At 46.4% G+C, this 20,168-nt stretch overlaps 1 protein-coding gene across 3 annotated transcripts in view; it reads left to right on the forward strand.

Annotated features, from left to right (window-relative positions):
* Positions 1-2,016: 2,016 nt before the first annotated feature.
* Positions 2,017-20,168, forward strand: part of GAP43 (growth associated protein 43) — a 75,904-nt gene continuing 57,752 nt past the window's right edge. For all 3 annotated transcript variants that reach the window (XM_039528144.1, XM_039528145.1, XM_039528146.1), the window contains exon 1: positions 2,017-2,121. In XM_039528144.1, coding sequence (XP_039384078.1) covers positions 2,092-2,121 — 30 coding nt within the window. In that variant the 5' untranslated portion in view covers positions 2,017-2,091. The remainder of the gene's footprint in view (positions 2,122-20,168) is intronic.

The following is a 20,168-nucleotide window of genomic DNA, read 5'->3' on the forward strand; positions in this document are numbered from 1 at the left end:
CACATGTTGATTTTAATGAGACTGTAGATTTTAAAAGTTATTTAAACCCCAATAGGGATTAGGTGTCTAAATACCTTTAAAACTCTGGCCATATGACTCTTGAAAGTGGAACTTTGACTCCTAAGTCACTTAGGCACTTTTGAAAATGTTCCCGTATTCCTTCTCCTCTCCAGGATGTGATGTCTTTGGCATGTGCAGCCATAGTGCAAACTTCTATCTAATTTGATACCCTCTATCAACCCTTGGTCATTTTCTGCAGCACCACTTCTCAGGTTTCTTACTTCTCTTAATTACACATATTTTGGATTCTTTTCCCCTGGATGCATTTTTCCAAACTGAATCTCATTTTGTTATTTAACCCTTTGGTCTCTATGTACTGTTCCTCTGTGTCAGCTACTGTTTGCAACTCTTCCCAGTTCAGTATTGTCTGTGAATTTCATTATCATGCTATATTTCCCCCCTTCCAGATCACAAATCCAGACCTAACACTGTACCTGCTGTACCACACAAGGAAGTTCCCCTAAACTACATACATAGACATAGATAGATAGATTATGTTTGCAAGCCTTTCTATTTACTTTCCTTTTACAGTGATGTCATAGCAACTGAATATGACTATGAGGGAATCTGCTCTGAGGCTATTCCAGTAACCACATATTGCTTATATTTAAAACGTAAAAGCCAGAATAATTACTTGGGGCTACATTCTGCTCTTAGGCTGGTTTACCATAAATCAGAATTAGATCAATGTAGTAGTTCAGAAGGAGACTTCAGTGATGGTACTCCCTGATTTACACTGATGTAACAGAGTTCAGAATCTGGCTTTTAGTAAAAAAAGGAGGCTTAATCCTAATTTTGTTAGATAGATTATATCTATCTTTTCCTTTCTAGTGTATTCATCACTGTCATATTTTGGCTGAAATCCATGCATTGCCTAGATTCTCTTTTCCATATTATCAGACATAGTCACTCTGCTATAAATTCTGAGAAAGCACAACGTTATAGCATCTGATACGTGTGTATTTGGGTGCATATGTGTGTATGTTAGTGTTTGTGGGTGTGTGATTGTGCCTGTGTCCCTTATGGCAAGTTTTATAGAAATTAATAAAGAAAAAAAATCAATGGGATTCTACAGAAATTATTTAAAAAATCAGTAGAGAAAGACAATAGAGAACAACATCCTTCCTATAGGTTGCTTGTAAAACCACCCTATATAACTCTATGGCAAGAATATAATTTTCTATTAAATTGCACAGAAACCTGTATAAAAGTTATGTTCCATTATATTCTATAGGGCATGTATGTAGGTATATGTGCATATCCTCCCATGTGTGTATGTGCATATCTGTCTGTGACTGTGCATGTGAGGGGGAAAGGAGAAGATCCACAGACATTCATACATATATTGTTATTCCCCACCTACCACAGCTCCCACCTACAGCATGTCACCTGTGCATGAAATGCCATGGAAATAACCCCACTAGTTTTCTTAACATACAAATCCTCTCTTGGCTGGGGCCCTGTGCTCTCTGCTTTAACTACTCCAGTGCCAATGCGGAAAAAGAGTGGCAGAAAAATGTAAGCCCTCACCCACTTCCCCTTCCCAAGCCCCCACAGACACACCTCACCCCACCCCCTCAACAATCTATAATGTTCCCTTTCCTGCTAGTCTCAGTACAGTGGGAAAGTCGTTGGGTAATTGGGTCCAGATTGGAGATGATTAAATATTCATGAGACTGGCAGGGGACTGGGAGGGGGCGGCAGCCTGGATTGTAGTGGGGGGTGGGGTGGGGAGGTGACTAGTCATTGAGAGCTAGTGAACAATTCTGGGAAAGATACGGAGAGGGAGGGAGGGAAGGAGGGGGAGAGAGAGAGACAGCCAGCTTGTGCATGTGTGATGAGCAATAGCTGTGGACCTTACAGTTGCAGCTAACTGCCCTGGTGTGTGTGTGTGTGAGAGAGAGAGAGAGTGAGAGAGAGAGAGAGGGAGGGAGGGAGTGGAGAGGGTGGGGGGGAGAGATAAGAGAGAGAGGAGGAAAAAGGAGAGAGGAGAAGGAAGGAAGAAGAAGGAAGGAAGGGGACAATACAATCATGCTGTGCTGTATGAGAAGAACAAAACAGGTAGAGCTGACAATTTTATACTTCTTTCTGTGGAGAAATTCCCAGGCTGTTGGATGTGTGTGTATGTGTATAAGGGGCGGGAGGAGGAATTTTTAACTGCTTCTAAGCAGATGTCTTCTTTGCAATTCTTTAGCATCTTGCAATTGAAGGCTCTTTTCACACCCTTCCTGATGACTGTTTGTCTTTCTAGTGCTGGTGATGTGGGGAGAGGGTGGCCTATCTTCATGTTTGGGGAGAAACAAGGATCCCCCTCCCTTTTTTTTTAAACTGTGGGCAGATGCATTGCATAGGGTTTTCTGTCTCTGATTCTGAGGGTGTGGATGTGGAAGGGGGAGGAGGGAAATGTGATGAGAGGTGGCTCTACCTCAAAGATGGGGGAAGCAATTCTTCATCTTTTGCCACAAAAATAAATAAATAAAAAGATACTCAGTGAACCGTGATCCAAGATCAGGATGCTGGCTTTCTGTTGCTCTTTGCGCTGAGAGATTAAAGCTGCTTTATGTGCATGAGCTTTGAGATGGCAAAGGGGACAGGTGCATTTAGTTAAAATAGTGTGAACAAAAATAAACTGGTAATTTCTTTCTTCTTTTTTTTTTGGTGTTAATAATATCAAGTACAATTAATTAATAGCAAAAGTAATTGGCCATGAAGTCGGGGGGGGGGGGAAACCTAGCCCTCTTTGCGATCCCTTTCTTAGTACGACCAGTTAGACAACTGTGCACCAGCTGGTAAAGAGACAGAGGACCACGCCTCTATTAGCTCTGAGCTCCGATGGGATGAGAGAGACGAACGGTACAAACCTGTTGGAAACCAGTTCATTCTCGCTACTGGTACCACATGGCTTTCATTGATGAGGGTGGCAAGAGGGGCGAGGAGACAGCTAATTTTCAACAATAAAACACGGCAAGCCAAAAATAATGAAATAAAAAAGCTAGCTAGCTCATTCCCCCCCACACCCCTTCCATTTCAAACTGTTCACTTGAAAGCCAAAATCTGCTCTCTGTTACCTCAGTTTAACTCCCTTGACTTCAGTTGGAACTATTCCAGATTTGCACCAATGTAGTCAGGGCAGGATTTGGCCCTTGGTGCATTTCAAAGGTATTATGACTACTTTCTCCCTAGGGATAATAACAAAGAGGTGGGATTCCTGCTTTAAGTGTAAATCTTGTCTCACTCTTGTAACTACAGAACGGCAACTGGCACCTCCATTATAAATACCTTACAGTGTCTGTAACTGCAATATACAGTGTCTGTTACTGCAATACTCTACAGTAATAGCCCAACACACTGCTGGAAGCTGTAGCGATTTGGACAATTACTGTAGAATACTGTATATAATTACAATGAAGGTTAAGGTGCATTTCTGTGCCTCAATGTGTGTGCTCCCAAGCCAAGGAGTCATATTGTAAAATAACTGAAAGGGGCAGGTGAATGGGATAGAAAGAGACCCAGCCTTATATATATTTTCCCTATGCAGGTTTCTGTTACTCTGCAATTAATGATACAGTCACTAAAACCTGAGAAGGGTGGGAGGGGGAACACGTTGCAACCAGCCAGCAGAGCACGTTGAGTCGGCCAATGTGGGATGAAAAGAGAAGAGGAGGAGGAGGAGGAAGGCAGACGGAGAGGCAGAATGACAGGGCAGTGGGTGGAGAGGCACAGCAAATTTTAAAATAAAATAGCAGTCTCTGTGGGATTTTTTGGAGGCCATAAGCTGGGAAGAGCCACAGGGGGTATTTTTCACCATACTTTAATAGGCTGGGCTTTAGCACACATGGTTAATACCCAGTTTTACCCATTCTTTAAATCTATATATGTTATTCCTGTCTTTATTATTATTATAATTATAATTATTACAAAATATTTATAAACTTACGACACACATATTACTAGATCAGGCATACACACACACCCCTAAATACAGTCACCCACCCAGACACACCCCTTCATCCCCCCCGTACATTCACACACACACACACACACACATCCAGCCCTTCCAGCCCCAGTACAACCACACATAGCCAGACACACCCATTCATACTCCTATGCCCATACATGCATTCATACATATTCACACACACAAAATTGCTACATTGACAATGTAAAACTTTGGAAAGCAGAGCTGATGATAGCCCAAAAGAAGCTTTAATTTGGAGGGGGAAAAAAACCCCTAGGTTTTCAGCCTGCTTTCCTCTCTCCCTGCCCTAACCTTTCGCAAATGGAAAGAAATCAGATCAGGTTCTTCATAAGGAAACAGGAGCTTCCTTCCAAAATAAAGACAGCTTTCCTCTTTCGGGGCATTTTTCTGGGGAAGCTCCCATCATCCTGCCTTTCTGATTGAAAAAGAGCAAAGTGCTAAGATTACAAATACAGATTCAGAGAAATCTCTTTAAATTCATATATAATTACAGGAGTGGGTGTGTATATACACACACACCTCTAGAGAAAGTGTGTGCACATATACATATATATTTGTGAGTGGAGATAATAGTGGAAAAGAACTAAATAGCTGACTGACTGCACCTGCAAATGAAGAGACCTAGATGTCTAAATTCTATCATCTGTACCAACTGATTGTACCTGCAAATTTATACCCATAAAATCTGGAGCTAAATAGATGCAAAATGAGAGACTGGGTTGAAGAACCTTTGAAATTTGCCCTAAAGTTTATTTAATACTATTTGGAAATATACTGTGCTATCTACTGTATCTCTTGATAGCATAGCATGCATAGATAGATAGATAAGCATTCCATATACCTACACTAGAATGGATGGACATTATCAGGGCAAGTGCTCAGTACTAGATTGCATGAATGATTAAATGATAACTCACAAGCCGGTTTCCCACTTGTGGGTGAAATGATTTTCATTCATCGCCAGCCGTGTTTTATGGCTTTCCCTCCAGTACTGTCCTCTGTTCATCACACTTGTGTCTGTGAGAGACTGCAAAGGTTTGAACCCTGCCACACCCATGAAATGAAAGGCAGGAGGAGGAGGAGGCAGAGAGAGTCTGCATTTCTTTCCTCTTCCACATGAGCAGCATGAATAAACAGGGCTGTATCTATAAAGATGCAGTTTAATGCAATTGGAGAGGAAGCAAGCGTTAGGGGACTGTTCCAGCAATTACAGCCAACCAGCTCGGTGTCTTCTCACACTGGGAGCCACAGAGGTGAAGATGGAGAGGGAAAAAGACAGAGAGAGAGAGAGAAGGAGAGAGAGGAATGAACATCAACCTGAGATTTTATTGCTTCAGGATATTAAATGTCTCAGGCCTCATTTAAAATAACTTAATTATGCTGCATGATGCAGATGCTGCAAAACTTGCAAGGCGTGTTCGTACCTTTAGATGCTAGCACAGAAAGAGAAGTCTTTTTCCTTCTTAAAAAAGCTTCTGAGCCAGGCTGCCAGTTGATGTCAATTGTTGTAGAGCCACTGACTTCAAAGGAGAGATGCTGATTTATACCAGCTGAGGATCTGGCTCTTGTTTCTTTTGGTAAATGGTTTCTGCATGTGAGGTTCATTGCTTAAAGTTCTTATGGCTCTTATTTTCCTTCCTTGGATAGTGTCTGTGTGGATTTCTTCTGAAATGAAAGTCTCCACAGAAATACCCATCCCACTCTTCCCCACCTCATCCTCTGCTGCCTTCAGTGAGCTCCTTACTGTGAGAGAAATTGATTTCTCCTAAATCACGTAACATAACCACTCTGGATGGCACATGTGAGCTCCCTTGGGGAATTAATTGCAGGCAGTGCTTCCAGAGGGGAAAATACAACCATAATGCTTAGTGGAAGAGACACCAGTCTAACTGCCAATCTAAGTTTCCTGTCACCACTCACAGGTGCATAGAGGCCATAACAGAGGAATGAGCATCCATTCATCCCCCATATTCACAGAGGTCTATAGATGCCATGTCACCTCCTTGTCTGAGGTTGAGAGGGTGTATTCAGCCTGTGGACTCCTGCTCTCTCATACTGAAAGGGTGTATAAAACTGAGGGTTCTTTCTGCCTCATGCTGAAAGGGTTGAAATCATTTGTGAGCTCCTTCAGCCTCAGAACCCGATGGCGGTGCCTGTCCCATGCTGAGCAGGCTGTATAACCAGAGGCTTCCCATATCTCCTATAATGAGAAGATGTGAATAACCCGAGGGCAATATCTGCTTCACCCTGACAGGGTGTAGTGTGTGTAGGTTACACTCGCATGGCTGCCTCTGTCTCACACTGAGCGCACGTGTGCAACTGGAGTCCTTTCTGAGTGAGGGTCTGCTGAACATGATGTGTAAAACATGGCACATTTGGCTGAGCGGTGCTCAGAAGAGGACCTAAGGAGGCAGGTTAAATGTGGTTTTATACCATCTTATTAGAGTAACCTCAGGGCTGCTCTAATTGCACAGCTGTCCATGGATCCATGGGGCCATTCCAAGACCTGGAAATAGTCAAACTATGGAGGCATTTCAACCATGCTATCTTTCCCCCAGCTGTGCCATTATATCACCCTGAGATACCCCATGCAGAGGGGTTTCCCAGTCGGCCACAGCTGCAATCTGTAGGCTCCGACTGTCCCATATTGCAAGGGTGTCTATAACCTGTAGACTCTGCCGGCCCTATATTGTGAGGTTATTTGTAACCTGAGGGCACTGCCAGTCCCATGCTGACTGATTCTTTTATTACCTAAGAGCTGAGTGCATTTCAAGCTAAGAGACCATGTAGACACAGTTGCCAACTTTCATGTGGTAAATAAACACCCCGACTTTCACAATAAGCCAAAAATCAAGCTAATCCCATTTCAAAAACAGGCCAAAACAAGCCAATCCCTAAGAACCCCAACACTCTAGGTGACTAGATTCCCCCAGCGTGCTGCCTGGGACTGTGGTGGGCCCGCTGTGCACCCCTGACTCTCCTGCTTTTGCCCCTGCTTGCCCTTGCTTGCCCCTGATTGCCGGGAGCCAATCAAAAAAAAAGAAGCAACAAACTACAAGCCAAAAACGAGCCAACAAGCAACTCACAGGCCAATTAAGCCAAAACCAAGCCCAGTTTCTGCGTTTTTTTTGTGGCTTGGCATGTCTGCATTCAGAGCCTGAGGACTTTGCCTTTCCCATGCTGAAATAGTGTATAAACTGATGGTTACTCTGGTCCCAAACTTAGAGAGTGTATGTAACCTGAAGCCTCAGCCTGCTCCGTGCTGGGTGTGCATAACTTGACTAGCAGTCACTTAGTCCATGCTTTCCTCCACACTGTATCCCTCTTTAACTCTACCACTGTCCCCTCCTCCCAGTGACTTCCTGCACTTTACGTACCTCCTGCTTCTCTTGCATCCCTCTGGGATTTATCTCCACCTTACCTGGATTTCAGAGTGGGTGATGGATCTGGTCATAGGTCCAGGCTGCTGCCGCCACCACCTCTGCAGTAGAGCTTGTTTACTCTGTGCTCAGGGATACCTGGGAGTGCGTTGCCTGGTTCTTCCCTTTTCTGTGAGGTTAAGTATCCTCCCCGGGGGATATTTGTCAGACCGTGCACACTTGGGCACCTCTGAGCAGTGAAGTCCCATGGTGGATATTCTAATGCAACAGCTGTAGCCCACAGCTCAGCATAGAGGATACTAGACCTGCTGAGTCTGGCAACTGGATCCATTGTCCTGAAGTCACAGTAGGGGAAGGCCTGTGGAGGGTGCTGTGTCATCTCTGTCAGAATGGAGAGGGGGTTTATTGGAGTACTGTGAAGAAGGGTTTGGAAACTAAGGCATATTGCGGGATTAAATTTAATGGAACCAACATCCAACCCCCTTCACCAGCTATCGTCTAAACTCTGATCCTGAAACCCATCCACATTCATTTCATGTTTTACCCCAGGAGTCCTCCTGAACATCCTGGGAGATTATCTGCACACTCAGGACTCCTGTGGGCTTATGCTGATAACTGTAGAGCTCAGTGGTTAACATACAGAAATAGGCATCAAGAGAACTGGGTTCAGTTCTCAGCTCTGCTGTTTGACTTGAGCCGGGGCAGGCTATTTGCCTGTCAGTATCTCTCTGAGACAGGGGTAATGCTTTCCTACCTCTGAGAAGGCTTCGGAGACTAAATTAGTTAACATTTGTAAAGTGTTTTGAGACCCTTACATGGAAGGTGCTGTTAATAGACAAAGAGTTCTATTCTCCATTCTAGATCATTTGTGGAGCCCTAAAATGTTTATCGCCTGCTTGCATTGCCTTACACAACCCATCTATTGCCCTCTTAATTCAAGGTTTATCAGACTGGTTCTGAGTGTGGACCACACCTTAACACAACATTGGCATCATGGAGCTTTTCCTTCTATTTGCTGTCACACCAACCACCTCCCTTCCCATCTGTGATCAAGCAACAGCTATGTAGCAACCTACAGCAATTGCTTGCATGGAAAAACAACATTAAGAAAGTAGTGATGTATTTTTAGCTTTTCATAGTGCACCAAGGAGTTTGTCCTTTTTAAATGAAGTTAAATCACACTGTCTCCTTCTGTTCTTCATTTCATCTCCTCTTTCCATCTGCTCTGCTCCTTGCTCTCTCCCTGCTCTCTTGCACGTGCTTCCCAGATGCTAAGTCCTCCTCCCCACCTTGTGCGCATACTTCACTGTCATGTGGTCCTCTCTTTTGCACATGCCTAGTCTTCCTCTATTCTGCTTTCCTTCTCCAGTATTCCCTGGGACATTCCTATCCTAAGGACAGCTCTGGTCACCGATGGCAACTTCTATTTCCTCTCGTCCTCCACTTTACATCAACAGCCCAGAGAAGAGGCAGCTCAGATGGCTTCTCCGCCTTGTTTCCAGTTGCTTTTACAGGCCTCAAGGTGTCTTTTTTGCCTGGGTGCCTATAGAAGCAATTGGAAACAGTCACCTCTCGAGGGGGACAGAGTGCCACATTATGTGAGTTACCCCTCCATGTCTATATATTCCTGCTGCCAGGCAGGGTGGTAGCCTCTCCAACCCCACAATGTCTCAGCAGTGTCCCATGATGATAGAGGAGTAGTAACTGCAGTTTCCCCCCAGTATATCCCTGATGTTGGTATGGGCAATATCTGCAGGCTACCACTAGCATTATCCCTGTGCTGGGGGTGGAGAGGGGAGGGGAGGACAAATATTCTGAAGCAGGCCAGGATGTGTGATGCAGAGCAATAACTAACCCCCCACACATACCATTTTCCTGCCAAATCTGCTGGGTTCACTTCCACTACTCATCTCATTGTGGTGGTTGCAGACAGCTCTCTTACTCTCTTGTTGGCCTGAGAGGGGTTCTCTTGAGTCTATCCTCCCCTTCTAGGGTTCATTGGGCTAGATTCCTAGAAAGGGAAGTGAGGAGATACTTATCTCCTTTCAGATTATAACCAATAAATGTTAGCCCCATTCATTACTCATCTACTTCTGAATTTCCTTGAATTAATTCCAGTGATAATCGCTGTACATCTCTATTTATAGAAAGCAGACGCGTCTCACAATATTGAACCGTCCTCTCTATAGGAGCTGCCTTTCTCTAGAGGCACAAGTCTGGTAATTAATAGAGTTAATAGGGTCTGAGTTAACCCCACCCCTGCTCTGAATACCCCTGGAATTTGGGGGGTTATTGTATCCAGACCTAAACTCTGCAACTGGCTTTATCCTTACCCCTCCATAATAGGTTTAAACCAAAACTCTAGGATCAAGATCCCCTGTACTTTGTGGTTTGGGCCTATCGTTAGTAATCAGTTGTCTCCAGAATTATTTAGAATTTCTTTTATTCAAATACTTAAAAAGGTCCTTAGCAATAAGCATCTATCACTCACTCTGTCTGATGAAATCTAATCCATTTATTGCATGCTCCAGGCACCTTACAAATTCTCAATGCTATAAATACGCGGGTGAGGGAGGGGAGGGGCTCGTTATCCATTGCCCTGCACCACCTGGAGTCATTTACACCAGTGCAATTGGGCATGAAACATTACCATTCTGATCTGACAGCAGAGAATTAGGCCCAGGATCTCTGTTCTTCTCACTTGCTCTTCCATTCCTCCAACTCCCTCTTAAGGAGTAAATTCTTTTTGAATGATGCATTTATGTCATTTTCGGTATATTATTTTGTTGCTGGAAATTGGGGCCTAAAGAAATAAGCTTTATATTTTCCTCTGGTGGCCATCTGATTAGTAGTTATTTTGATCTCTTGCGGAAGTGAGTTCCACAGTTGTTGTCAGCTTACCGAGAAAGCTCTGTTTTTCTGCACTTGTTAGTTTCACTGGTGAGAATGACTGTTTCTTTGTCCCTGATAAACATGACTCTTGTGGGAGATCATATTCACAGACTGACAGGTGCTGACATAGGTAGCTCAGACCAGTCCAGGGCAGGGCTTTGAATAGCTGTGCTGTAACACTGAGCATGCCTTTGTATTCAATAAGAAGACAATGCAGAGTGAAGCACTGGAATGAAGTGCTCTTGGCAACCCATTTTGTTCAGTAGATGGCCCTCTGCATTCCGAACCAACTGGAGCTTTTTCAGGGTCAGCATTTTCCTTCCTATTTCATTGCACTGCTATGGTCAAGCCATAGGTTACAAATGCATGGGTCATAGTAGCCAAGTTGGAATCTGATGGGATGGGGCAATCTCTAGGCCAGCCAAAGGTGGAAGAGGACGTTTTGTACAGCCATAGCTTGGCGGTGGGGTGTCTAGAAGAACCCCAAGGCTGCATACCAGCTTGAGACTCTGAGAACATATGTCTAAAGTAGAGGATGATGTTTGGTGGAGGCAAGTCCTTTCAAGGCACCATAACAAACCTATAACAAGATCGAAATCAGTGGTTCTCAAACTAGGGCCGCCGCTTGTTCTGGGAAAGCCCCTGGTGGGCTGGGCCGGTTTGTTTACCTGCTGCATCCACAGGTTTGGCTGATCACGGCTCCCACTGGCCACGGTTCGCTGCTCCAGGCCAATGGGGGCTGCAGGAAGGGCAGCCAGCCCGTCCCTTGGCCCGCGCCGCTTCCTGCAGCCCCCATTGGCCTGGAGCAGCGAAGTGCGGCCAGTGGGAGCCGCAATCTGCCGAACCTGCGGACACAGCAGGTAAACAAACCTTCCTCTCCCTCCAGGGGCTTTCCCTGAACAAGCGGCAGCCCTAGTTTTGAGAACCACTGATCTAAATGAAGAAGCAATCGGCCCAACCAGAACCATAGGGTCTGATAAAAGAGCATGCCTTTATAGACACAGGGCAGCCAGATTAACAACTGGAAGAAAATGATCCCCAATTAACTGAAAGAACATAAAAGAAAGAGTGACTAGGAAAAGCAACCTGCCCCACTGCCCCCCAGAACAAAAGAAGAGATGAAAAGTTAAAGAGAATAAGCAGAACATGCATTGTGCCCAAAAGGCAGCCAACAAAGGTTGAATTTGGATAAATAAGAGAGGAAATTCCATTTTATGTGTTAGAAATAGATATATGGCAAAAAGGATCTCCCCATTTCTGAATTGTATGTTAGCAACAGTTAAGCCCAAAAAGATTCAAGGGGTTTTGGATCAGAGAATCCCCCTCAAAAAGTGTAGACATAGTCTCCAGATCTTCCTGAACCCTATGGTTCTCTAAAACTGGGCTGGGTATCACAAAGAGGATAGAAAAAAACCAGGAGTACCCATGCCACTTCCACCTTTTCATGTTCTCTGTATGTATAAATATCTGCTTACCGTATGTTCCATTCTATGCATCTGAAGAAGTGGGCTGTAGCTCACGAAAGCTTATGCTCACATAAATGTGTTAGTCTCTAAGGTGCCACAAGTTCTCCTGTTCTTTTTGCTGATACAGACTAACACGGCTGCTACTCTGAAACAAAGAGGATGCACTTTCTTATATGATTTCTTGTGCTTTAGACTGGTGGCCTAGCTGGAAACCTTGTGAGAGGAGCCTGTAACATGGTAACTCAGGACTTCCTGTCTGGTCAGAACCCAGAAGTGCAGAGACAGTGCGAAAACAAGTCAAACTAAGTTTTTGAAAGTTCTGCCTAAAAAAATTCAGGCTTCAATTTATTGACACACACATGCCTCATCAACACGGTTGGAACCTTGAGGTTCACCACACAAATGTCTGCCACTTGAGCTAATGGAGAAACTGATAGCAGTAATAGGGCCAGCACTAGAGGGGGACGGGACAATTTCAAAGTGGGTTTCATCGATATTTGCTGACACTAGGGGAATCGTGAGATTCGGGGATCTTGGATTCAATTCCAGACTCTGGAGGAGAGCCTGTTCTAGTAGGCACAGACTCTTCTCCCCATTCTCCCCAAGTTTGTCCCTTTCCCAGTTCTATATCTACTCCACCACTAGCTCCTTCTCACAGTCCCATTCTCCTCTCCTGCCATGGGCGGCGGGTGAACCCCCTTTTTGGGGAGGCCAGCTCCTCAGCCCCGCCCCTTCCTCCTGAGGCCCCACCCAGAGGAGGCCTGCCCCAAACTGTCCTGGGCTGCTGGTCAGCCAGAGCACTGGCCTGAGCCACAGGCTGACCCAAACCACCCCCAGCCACTGGCCAGCTTGAGCTCAAAGCTGGCCAGGCCGCTGGCCCGAGCTGAGCCCCTGCTGACTTCAGGGAAGAGGGGGAGTGAGGGTGGGGCCTCGGGGCAGAGCATGGACAGGGCTACGGCCTGGATTAGGGGAGGGACTATTATACCCGCTGCCCATGTTAGTCATTGCCAGTCTCCATTACTCAGGCTTCTGATCCTTGTCCCTGTCTGACTCCCTGTCTCAGTCTGTCCCATTCCCAGTCTCCCCCATACTCCTACTCCCAGTCTTCTTCCCAGCATATCCAGTTCTCTCCCTACTCCTGGCTCCTCATCCCCAGTACCCTTGTCCAGCCAGTCCTAGCTCCCTCCTCCACTCCCTAATCTGTCTCTTTCTCTCTCTCCCACCCTCTTGTCTCCAGTCACCAGCCACACCCATGTTTCCCATCCCAAATGGCTTCCAGTCCTAGTCTCTCTCCCTGGGCTTCTCATTCTGTCTCACTGTCCTTGCCTTCCCCAACTACTTATCCCAGTTTCTTTGCCCAGCCAGTCACAGTTCTCCCCTCCATCTTCCAACTCCGTGTCAGATCTGCCTCCCCTTCCCACACCTTCTTCCTCCTGCCCCACTGGCTCCCAGTCCCAGTCTCCTCCTTGCCCTACCATTCCCTGTCTCCCCCCTCAGAGCCTCCTCTGATCTCAATTTCCTCCTGACCCACTGGCCAGCTGTCTCCCTGTGCCATTTCCATCCCCAGCTCCCCGACCTATTCTCCTTGCTCCCGCAGTCCCAGGCTCTGCCTCTTGCCAACCTCCAGTCCTAGTCTTTGCTTCCCAGACTATTGGCCCTAGGTCTGGCTCTTTTCCCCTATGCCTTTGAATCAGATGGCTTTCTGCTCCATGCTGCCTGGGTGTCAGCAACGGGGGCAGGGTGTCACTGAGACAAGAGAATAGACAGGCCCCCTGCTCTCAGTTCTAGTGCCCTGTCCTATCCCGGCCTGGAGCATCTGGGAGCAATCATTACAGGGAAAGTCCTCCTGAGTCCCCCCATTCTGGTACCTCTGGCTTGGAGCATGCCCTGTCACTTGGTGGGGATGGTGCATGAGCGATTTTGTCACACGTAGGAGATGTTTGGGGATGGAGCTGTAGGCTCACTTGCTCTGTGGGGATGGCACATGTGCAGACTGGTCAGTACTCGGAGCTGGGAGATTCTCAAACATGTTCAGTGATGGCAGAATCTTTGAAGATTTTAGCTAGGGTTAAGGAAGTCTCAGCTGAGTTTGTGTGAACTTCTATTTTTCAAAGGCTCATAAGTTGGCCCAATTTGGGCAGTTTGTCACAGGGAAGGCAAAAGGCACGGTCTTGACACCAAGGCCATCTACCTGCCAAATTGCAAGTATCTCCTCAAAAGCATGGGGGCATTAGAGCTTTCCAAAGAAAAGGTCACCAGAATTGGTCACCAGAATTTTGTTCACATTATGAAATAATGTTTTTTCCCTAGCCTTGTTCTCAAAAATGTTTTGGCTGAAATTGTCCAGAATCATTCAGACTGAGACAGAACCCTGGCATGGAAATTGCTGGCAAAACTTCCACTGACTTCAACTGAAATTGGCCAAGTCTCATAATGAAATAAGCCTCAGAACGCTCCTGTGGGGTAGGTCACTAGTATTAGCCCCCTTTCAGATGAGGAAATGGAGGCACAGAAAGTTGTGGAATGACTTGCCTAAGGACACTCCCTGTCTTTCTATCTGGCCCCCATCACATTCGTGTCTGAGTGCCTTACAAGAATTAAAATAGAAATGACAATAATAGCAATTTTCTGTCTTCCAAGCCCAGAGAAGAAATAGCTTGATTAGTGTAAAGGCTGTTTTTGTTTGTTTTTATTTGTCTGCTTGTTTCTTTGTTTTTATTTGTTTGCCTGTTTCTATTTGTGTGTGTTGGTGCGTGGGTGGCGTTTATGTGTGAGAACGTTCATCTGAAGAGCTTACTGAGGGAGGGCTATGTTGGAGAGATGAGAGAGTTGAGAGGTCCCTGGCCATTCTTGCCATAAGGGGAGTGCATTTCACAGTCTGGGTCTTGTGTAAGCTCTGTGTCCCCCACTCAGGAGCCTCCCATTTTTGGCTGACAGTTTTATGATTACCTCTCCCTGGGTTGGCCTCCAACAATGGCTGTGTTCCCAGGCAATCTCTCAGTGACATGGGTCAATTCCATGGGAGGCTCTGAGGTCAGAGACCTCCAATGGGACTCAAGGGGAAGCCATTGCAGAGAGGAGAGCACCCAGCTGGTGTATTCACAGTGACTCGTGTTATTGAGGAGACTGGATGTTGTGTTTTGTACCAACTAGAGCATTTCTAGAATGTGTTGCTTCCTCCTTAGCTAAAATAAGTTTCAGTAATCAATTGTGGAGGTCATGTATGCCAGTACTGTGGCTCATAAGATGGGGCACGGCCTTCTGGCCAGTCACAGGTGGAGCTAGGTGGCCAGGGCCGGCTCCAGACCCCAGCGCGCCAAGCACGCGCTTGGGGCGGCATTTTGCCGGCAGGGCGGCAGCCGGCTCCGGCGGACCTTCCACAGTCATGCCAGCGGATGCTCCACCGGAGCCACGGGACCAGCGGAACCTCCGCAGGCATGTCTGCAAGAGGTCCCCCGGAGCCGCGGGACCGGCGACCGCCAGAGCGCCCCCCACGGTGCGCTGCCCTGCTTGGAGCGGCGGGATTCCTAGAGCCGCCCCTGTAGGTGGCTTTACCACCACAGCTATTTGGGCATCCAGTAACATTGAGGAGCACAAAAGGCTTCAAAACAACTTAACTGTCTGAAGCCAGATACCCTCAGTAGTGGGGGATGAGAAGACATGCTCTTTGAAGCACTTCCCACTGCCTACCAGAAGAGCAGGCTGCTTACCATGTATATGCTGATTTCAGCCAGGTATTCAGAAAGCCTTGAGATGGTTTGATGTAAAGGTGGCATAGAGCTGGGTGTCATCCAGAGAAGAACGTGTACTACCCCATAATGGACCATGATGGAATCTCATAGGGGAAGTTTCTTCCTAGGTTTACACTCTTAGTGGATGTCTTGTGCCATGAATGAGGGTTTATATCCCTTTCAAGTGTATCCTAGCTCCTATTTTGCAGCGCTCCCATTGCAGTGGGTTGAAATTTTGTGTCAAGTTTGCGCCCCCTGGCTAGTAATAGGTTGCAGGCTCTGCCCCCCATCCTCCCATGTCTTGGCTTGGAGACCCCGCCTACTGCCTTTGAGGAGGCAGGAATCACACCAAAATGACGCTCAGTGCAAACACTCCTTTTATCAGTAACAGTCACCTTGACTGGCAACAGACTGGGTCAGAATCCAAACTGCCCCAGCTGCAGTCTGTGTACGGTGCGAATACGGTGTGCCAAGTCCAGCTCTCGGCTGTGTTTGGCATCTGCTGCCGTGGTTCTGGTGGTGGCCTGGACTTCTCTTCAAACATGTCAATGTTGGTCAATGGTGAGATTAGTCACATGGCTGAAGTCACACAACTGAAGTCACATGCTATTGCTTCTAACTCACTGACTGAGCTTACTGCCGTGTTTCCCGAAAAGTTCAGCAGAAGCCCTTTGGATTCATTTTCTGAGAGTGGCTGTAGTTCACTCTGAGCTACTTAGGGAAAATTTTAGATACTGTTATAACTAGGGGGTCAGACACACTTCATAGTGTGTGTAGGCTGATACTTATTGCAGCCCTCCACAGTCCCCCCATAGTCTGCCCTTGGTATGGGCTGTGCCCCCCATTCCCTCCTCCTCCCATACCCAGGCCCCTCCTTCGCTCCCCCCATACCGTGGTTTTGTGTGCAACACATTCCCATTTCCCCTCCATTCGTTTCCTTTTCAGGGGCTCTTGGAGGCTCCTCTTCCCCCACACTCGATTTCCCCAAACTCCCCTGCAACCCGAGTGCCACCATTCCAGGGTCCCCCACTCTCCCCTCTCCAGGAGCTCTGTGTGCCTTGTCTCTCATCTCCCCAGTTCCCACATTCCTACTCCTTGACAGGGGCTCTGTGTGGCTTCCCTTCCAGAGCCTCCCACTCTTCGACCCATGTTAGGGGCTCTGTGTATACCCCTATTTCCCCACCCCCCACCAGGTTTCCCAATCTTCCCCATCACAGGGGCTGTATATGAACCTACCTTACCCCTTACTCCCACTTCCCCTTCCCCTCCCATGCCAGGGGCTCTGTCTGCCACCCATTCCCCCGCTTTTCCCCCATGCTAGAAGATCTGTATGCCCATTTCCACCTCACCCAATACTAGAGTCCCCCAACTTCCCCCACCTACACCAGGGATTCTGTGTGTCCCATTCCCCTGTCCCTTATTCTCCGCCATGTTCCAGGGGCTGTATGCAGACCTCCTTTTCACCATCCCTTCACCATTATTATTCTTTCTCTCTGGATAATAAATCATTCAGGGTGTCAACATGTGAAACTATTAGGAGGTTGCGCAGAGTTGAGATGGGATGTTGTTATGCTGGAAGGCATTAGTGGGTCCAGTCAAACACTCGTTTGATCTATACACCATTGCAGAAGTGTTTGAAGATGTGGCTGTGCTAATCAGATGGCTGGGGCTCCATATGCTCCCCGTTTCCCCCCTCTTGGTTTTCCAATTTTCCCTAAATCAATAATCTGTTCCTTGATGTGTAGAACATTCCCTGGAAGTTTGAAATGTATTGGATACAGCATTCCAAAATTATTGTGTTAGATGCTGACAATACTTACAAACAGAAAAATACTGTCAAGTTGGGTATAAAGTCTCACAAGCGCTTCAGTCAGTAAGTGTGATCCAGCCTGGGAAAGGATTACATTTCCCCATATTTGAGATTATAACAGAGTATCCCATTACTATTGTTTTATATAGGAAATGGAGTGCTTAGAGAATCTTAAGAATGCCGTTCTAGTATCAGATCACAAAATGAAGAGGTCTTGTACCAGCAGCAGTCTGAGAAGCAGAGAGAAAAGTATTTTTCCATATGATTTAATATTATAAAAGGCTGAAGTTGGACAGGCTGGGTCAGGCCCAGGGACTGCAGCATGGCTTCTGAGCAGCTGGCCACCTCCCAACTCTGGCTCAACAGTTTTGCTCACAGACCTCTGTGCTGCCCCAAACTTAATAAACTTAACTGGTAGGGTAAAATGTTTATTAGAGCCAGAGGCTGGGGTGTAGGTGGCCCAAAGAGAGGATCTACCACCAAGTTTGGAGGGAAAGGCTTTCTGCTGTGCTATTTAAACATAGAAACAGGGAACCTGTCATTTTAGGATGTGCGGGCCCAGTGTTACAAAGTGAGTCTGAAGTAGGCTGTTTGGGGCAAACCCCGCTCCTGTGCACACCACAGGAGGGTTTACTGTGCCTCAGTGTAGGGGGCGATTTGTGGGGAGCACAGATCGCAGCTGGAAGAAGAGTGGGATTAGGCAATCCACAATTACATGGATCCACTGGCTGTTTTCCCCCACTAATGGGGAGGACACTGACCATAGAGGCTACAGTAGCCCTGAGGCACCAGTAGCATGGCAGTGCAGCTATGTGTCCACTCTACACCCTGGAGGGCCTTCTCGGTGCACTCTCCGTCTTTCCCTGATGCCAAATACTATGCGCTGAGTCTCCTGCTAGGGTTCACCTTGCTGCTCTTCCTGTGCTCTGTGCTATGGTTCGAACCTGTCTCTACTGACAGGGAGACTCACTCTTTGACACTTTCCCTCCCAGGTCTAGTCCCCTAGTCTTCAAAGTCTTGCACATGAGTCTGCCCCTCAGCCTGCACTCAGAGTAGAAGCATGGCCATTGAACCACCAAACTGTAGACCCTTTTCTAGGTACTTGGCTCCGAGTGCTTCCTGGTTTCAGGCACAGCCAAGAGCATCTTCCTTCCTGAGTACCAGTCCCTTGTTAAGTCACACCTCTGATCAGAGTTCCTCTGGGTGGAGTCCACTGACTCTTACATGCCTTTGAGGAGCTGCGGGCATTGTCATGGTTTCTCTGCTTGGGTCCCCTTCTGGTTCCCTGATTTTTAACCTTTGATCTTTGACCTTCACTTGTGTTCCTGCTTTTATCCTTTGTTGCCCCAGATTTCGGTTGTGGCCTTGGTTCACTGGTTCCTCTCCCTTGGTTGAGGGGGCAGACCTTTCGTTCTGGGCTATAACTTCGCCCATCCCATAGCCACAAATCTTTCAACTTCTGCAACAAGTGAAGCAAGACCCAACAGACACAAGCCTCCTACAAACCTGATTCATTCCCAGAGCATATCTGTTCCGAGCATTTAATGAGGCAGGGGTCTTGTGGACAAAACAGTATGTGGTCATGTAATTAAAGACTGTACCATAATCAGAGCTGGTTGGAAAAACTTTGATGAAATAGTTTTCTGTCAGAAAATGCAGTTCCAGCCTATTCTGCCATTTTCTGAATTCCAACATTTTAATTTCAAAACAACTTTTCATTTTGATTTTTTTAAATGTATTATGTATTATAATATAGACAAAACCAAAATGTAGTGTTTTGATGTCAAAACAAAACATTTTGGTCAATCCAAACTATATGTATTTTTTGGGGGGGGGGATTTTCTTTCATGGAGAATTTTGAAATGTTCAGGTTTAGTAACTAATTGAGCCAAAACCAAACTTCAAAATCCTGCACATGATGGAATTTCCATTCTCTGCACAGCTCTGAGCATAATCCATATGCACAAGGAGCCCAAATTAAAGCCACACAGGCAACCTTAACTGTGGCATTTCCTAACTTCTGAGTGCTTCACTTTGCAGTCCTAATAATGTTCATTTAACCTAGTTTTTGTGTATGTAATTTCCTAGGTATTAAAAACAAACAAACAAACAGAACCCCTCCCCCCCAAAATTCCATCATGTGGCATCATATTTTCCCACATGAGTCATCAGCAGTGTTGGAACCTTTAAGGCTGTCTACGTGAACATGTCAAGTATCAGGGGGTAGCCGTGTTAGTCTGTATCCACAAAAACAACAAGGAGTCCGGTGGCACCTTAAAGACTAATAGATTTATTTGGTCATAAACTGAAGTGAGGTTTTTTACCCATGAAAGCTTATGCCCAAATAAATCTGTTAGTCTTTAAGGTGCCACCGGACTCCTTGTTTACGTGAACATGTAGTTTGTGGCAAACTGGGATGAAAATCTACCTCTCACTAGCCTGCCAAGCACTAAGTCTCCATGTGGACACCCTAGCAGTTCCCTAGTGTGCTTTGATCCACCTCACTTTGAAGTGAGAGTAGATTAAAGCACACTAAGAAACTTAGTCCATGTCAGCAGAATCTACATGGACGGCTAGTGAGTGGCAGGCTAGATTTACACCCTAACTTGCCACAAATTAATTCATATAGACAAGCTCTAAAAGCCAACCCCAATCTGCCACTTGAGCTAATAGCATAACTGATAGCAGCAGTATGTTGTCATCCTCTATGGGGACCAGCAACAATACACCTACTTTGCCAGTGGGTTTCACAGATATTTGCTGACAGCAGAGCAACAGGGACACTCAGGAATCTGGATTCCATTCATAGGCACCAACTCCAACAGCCCTGGAGCACCCATGGGGAAAAAT

Source organism: Mauremys reevesii, linkage group 1 (assembly GCF_016161935.1).
Source record: "Mauremys reevesii isolate NIE-2019 linkage group 1, ASM1616193v1, whole genome shotgun sequence".
NCBI classification, from domain to species: Eukaryota; Metazoa; Chordata; order Testudines; family Geoemydidae; genus Mauremys; species Mauremys reevesii.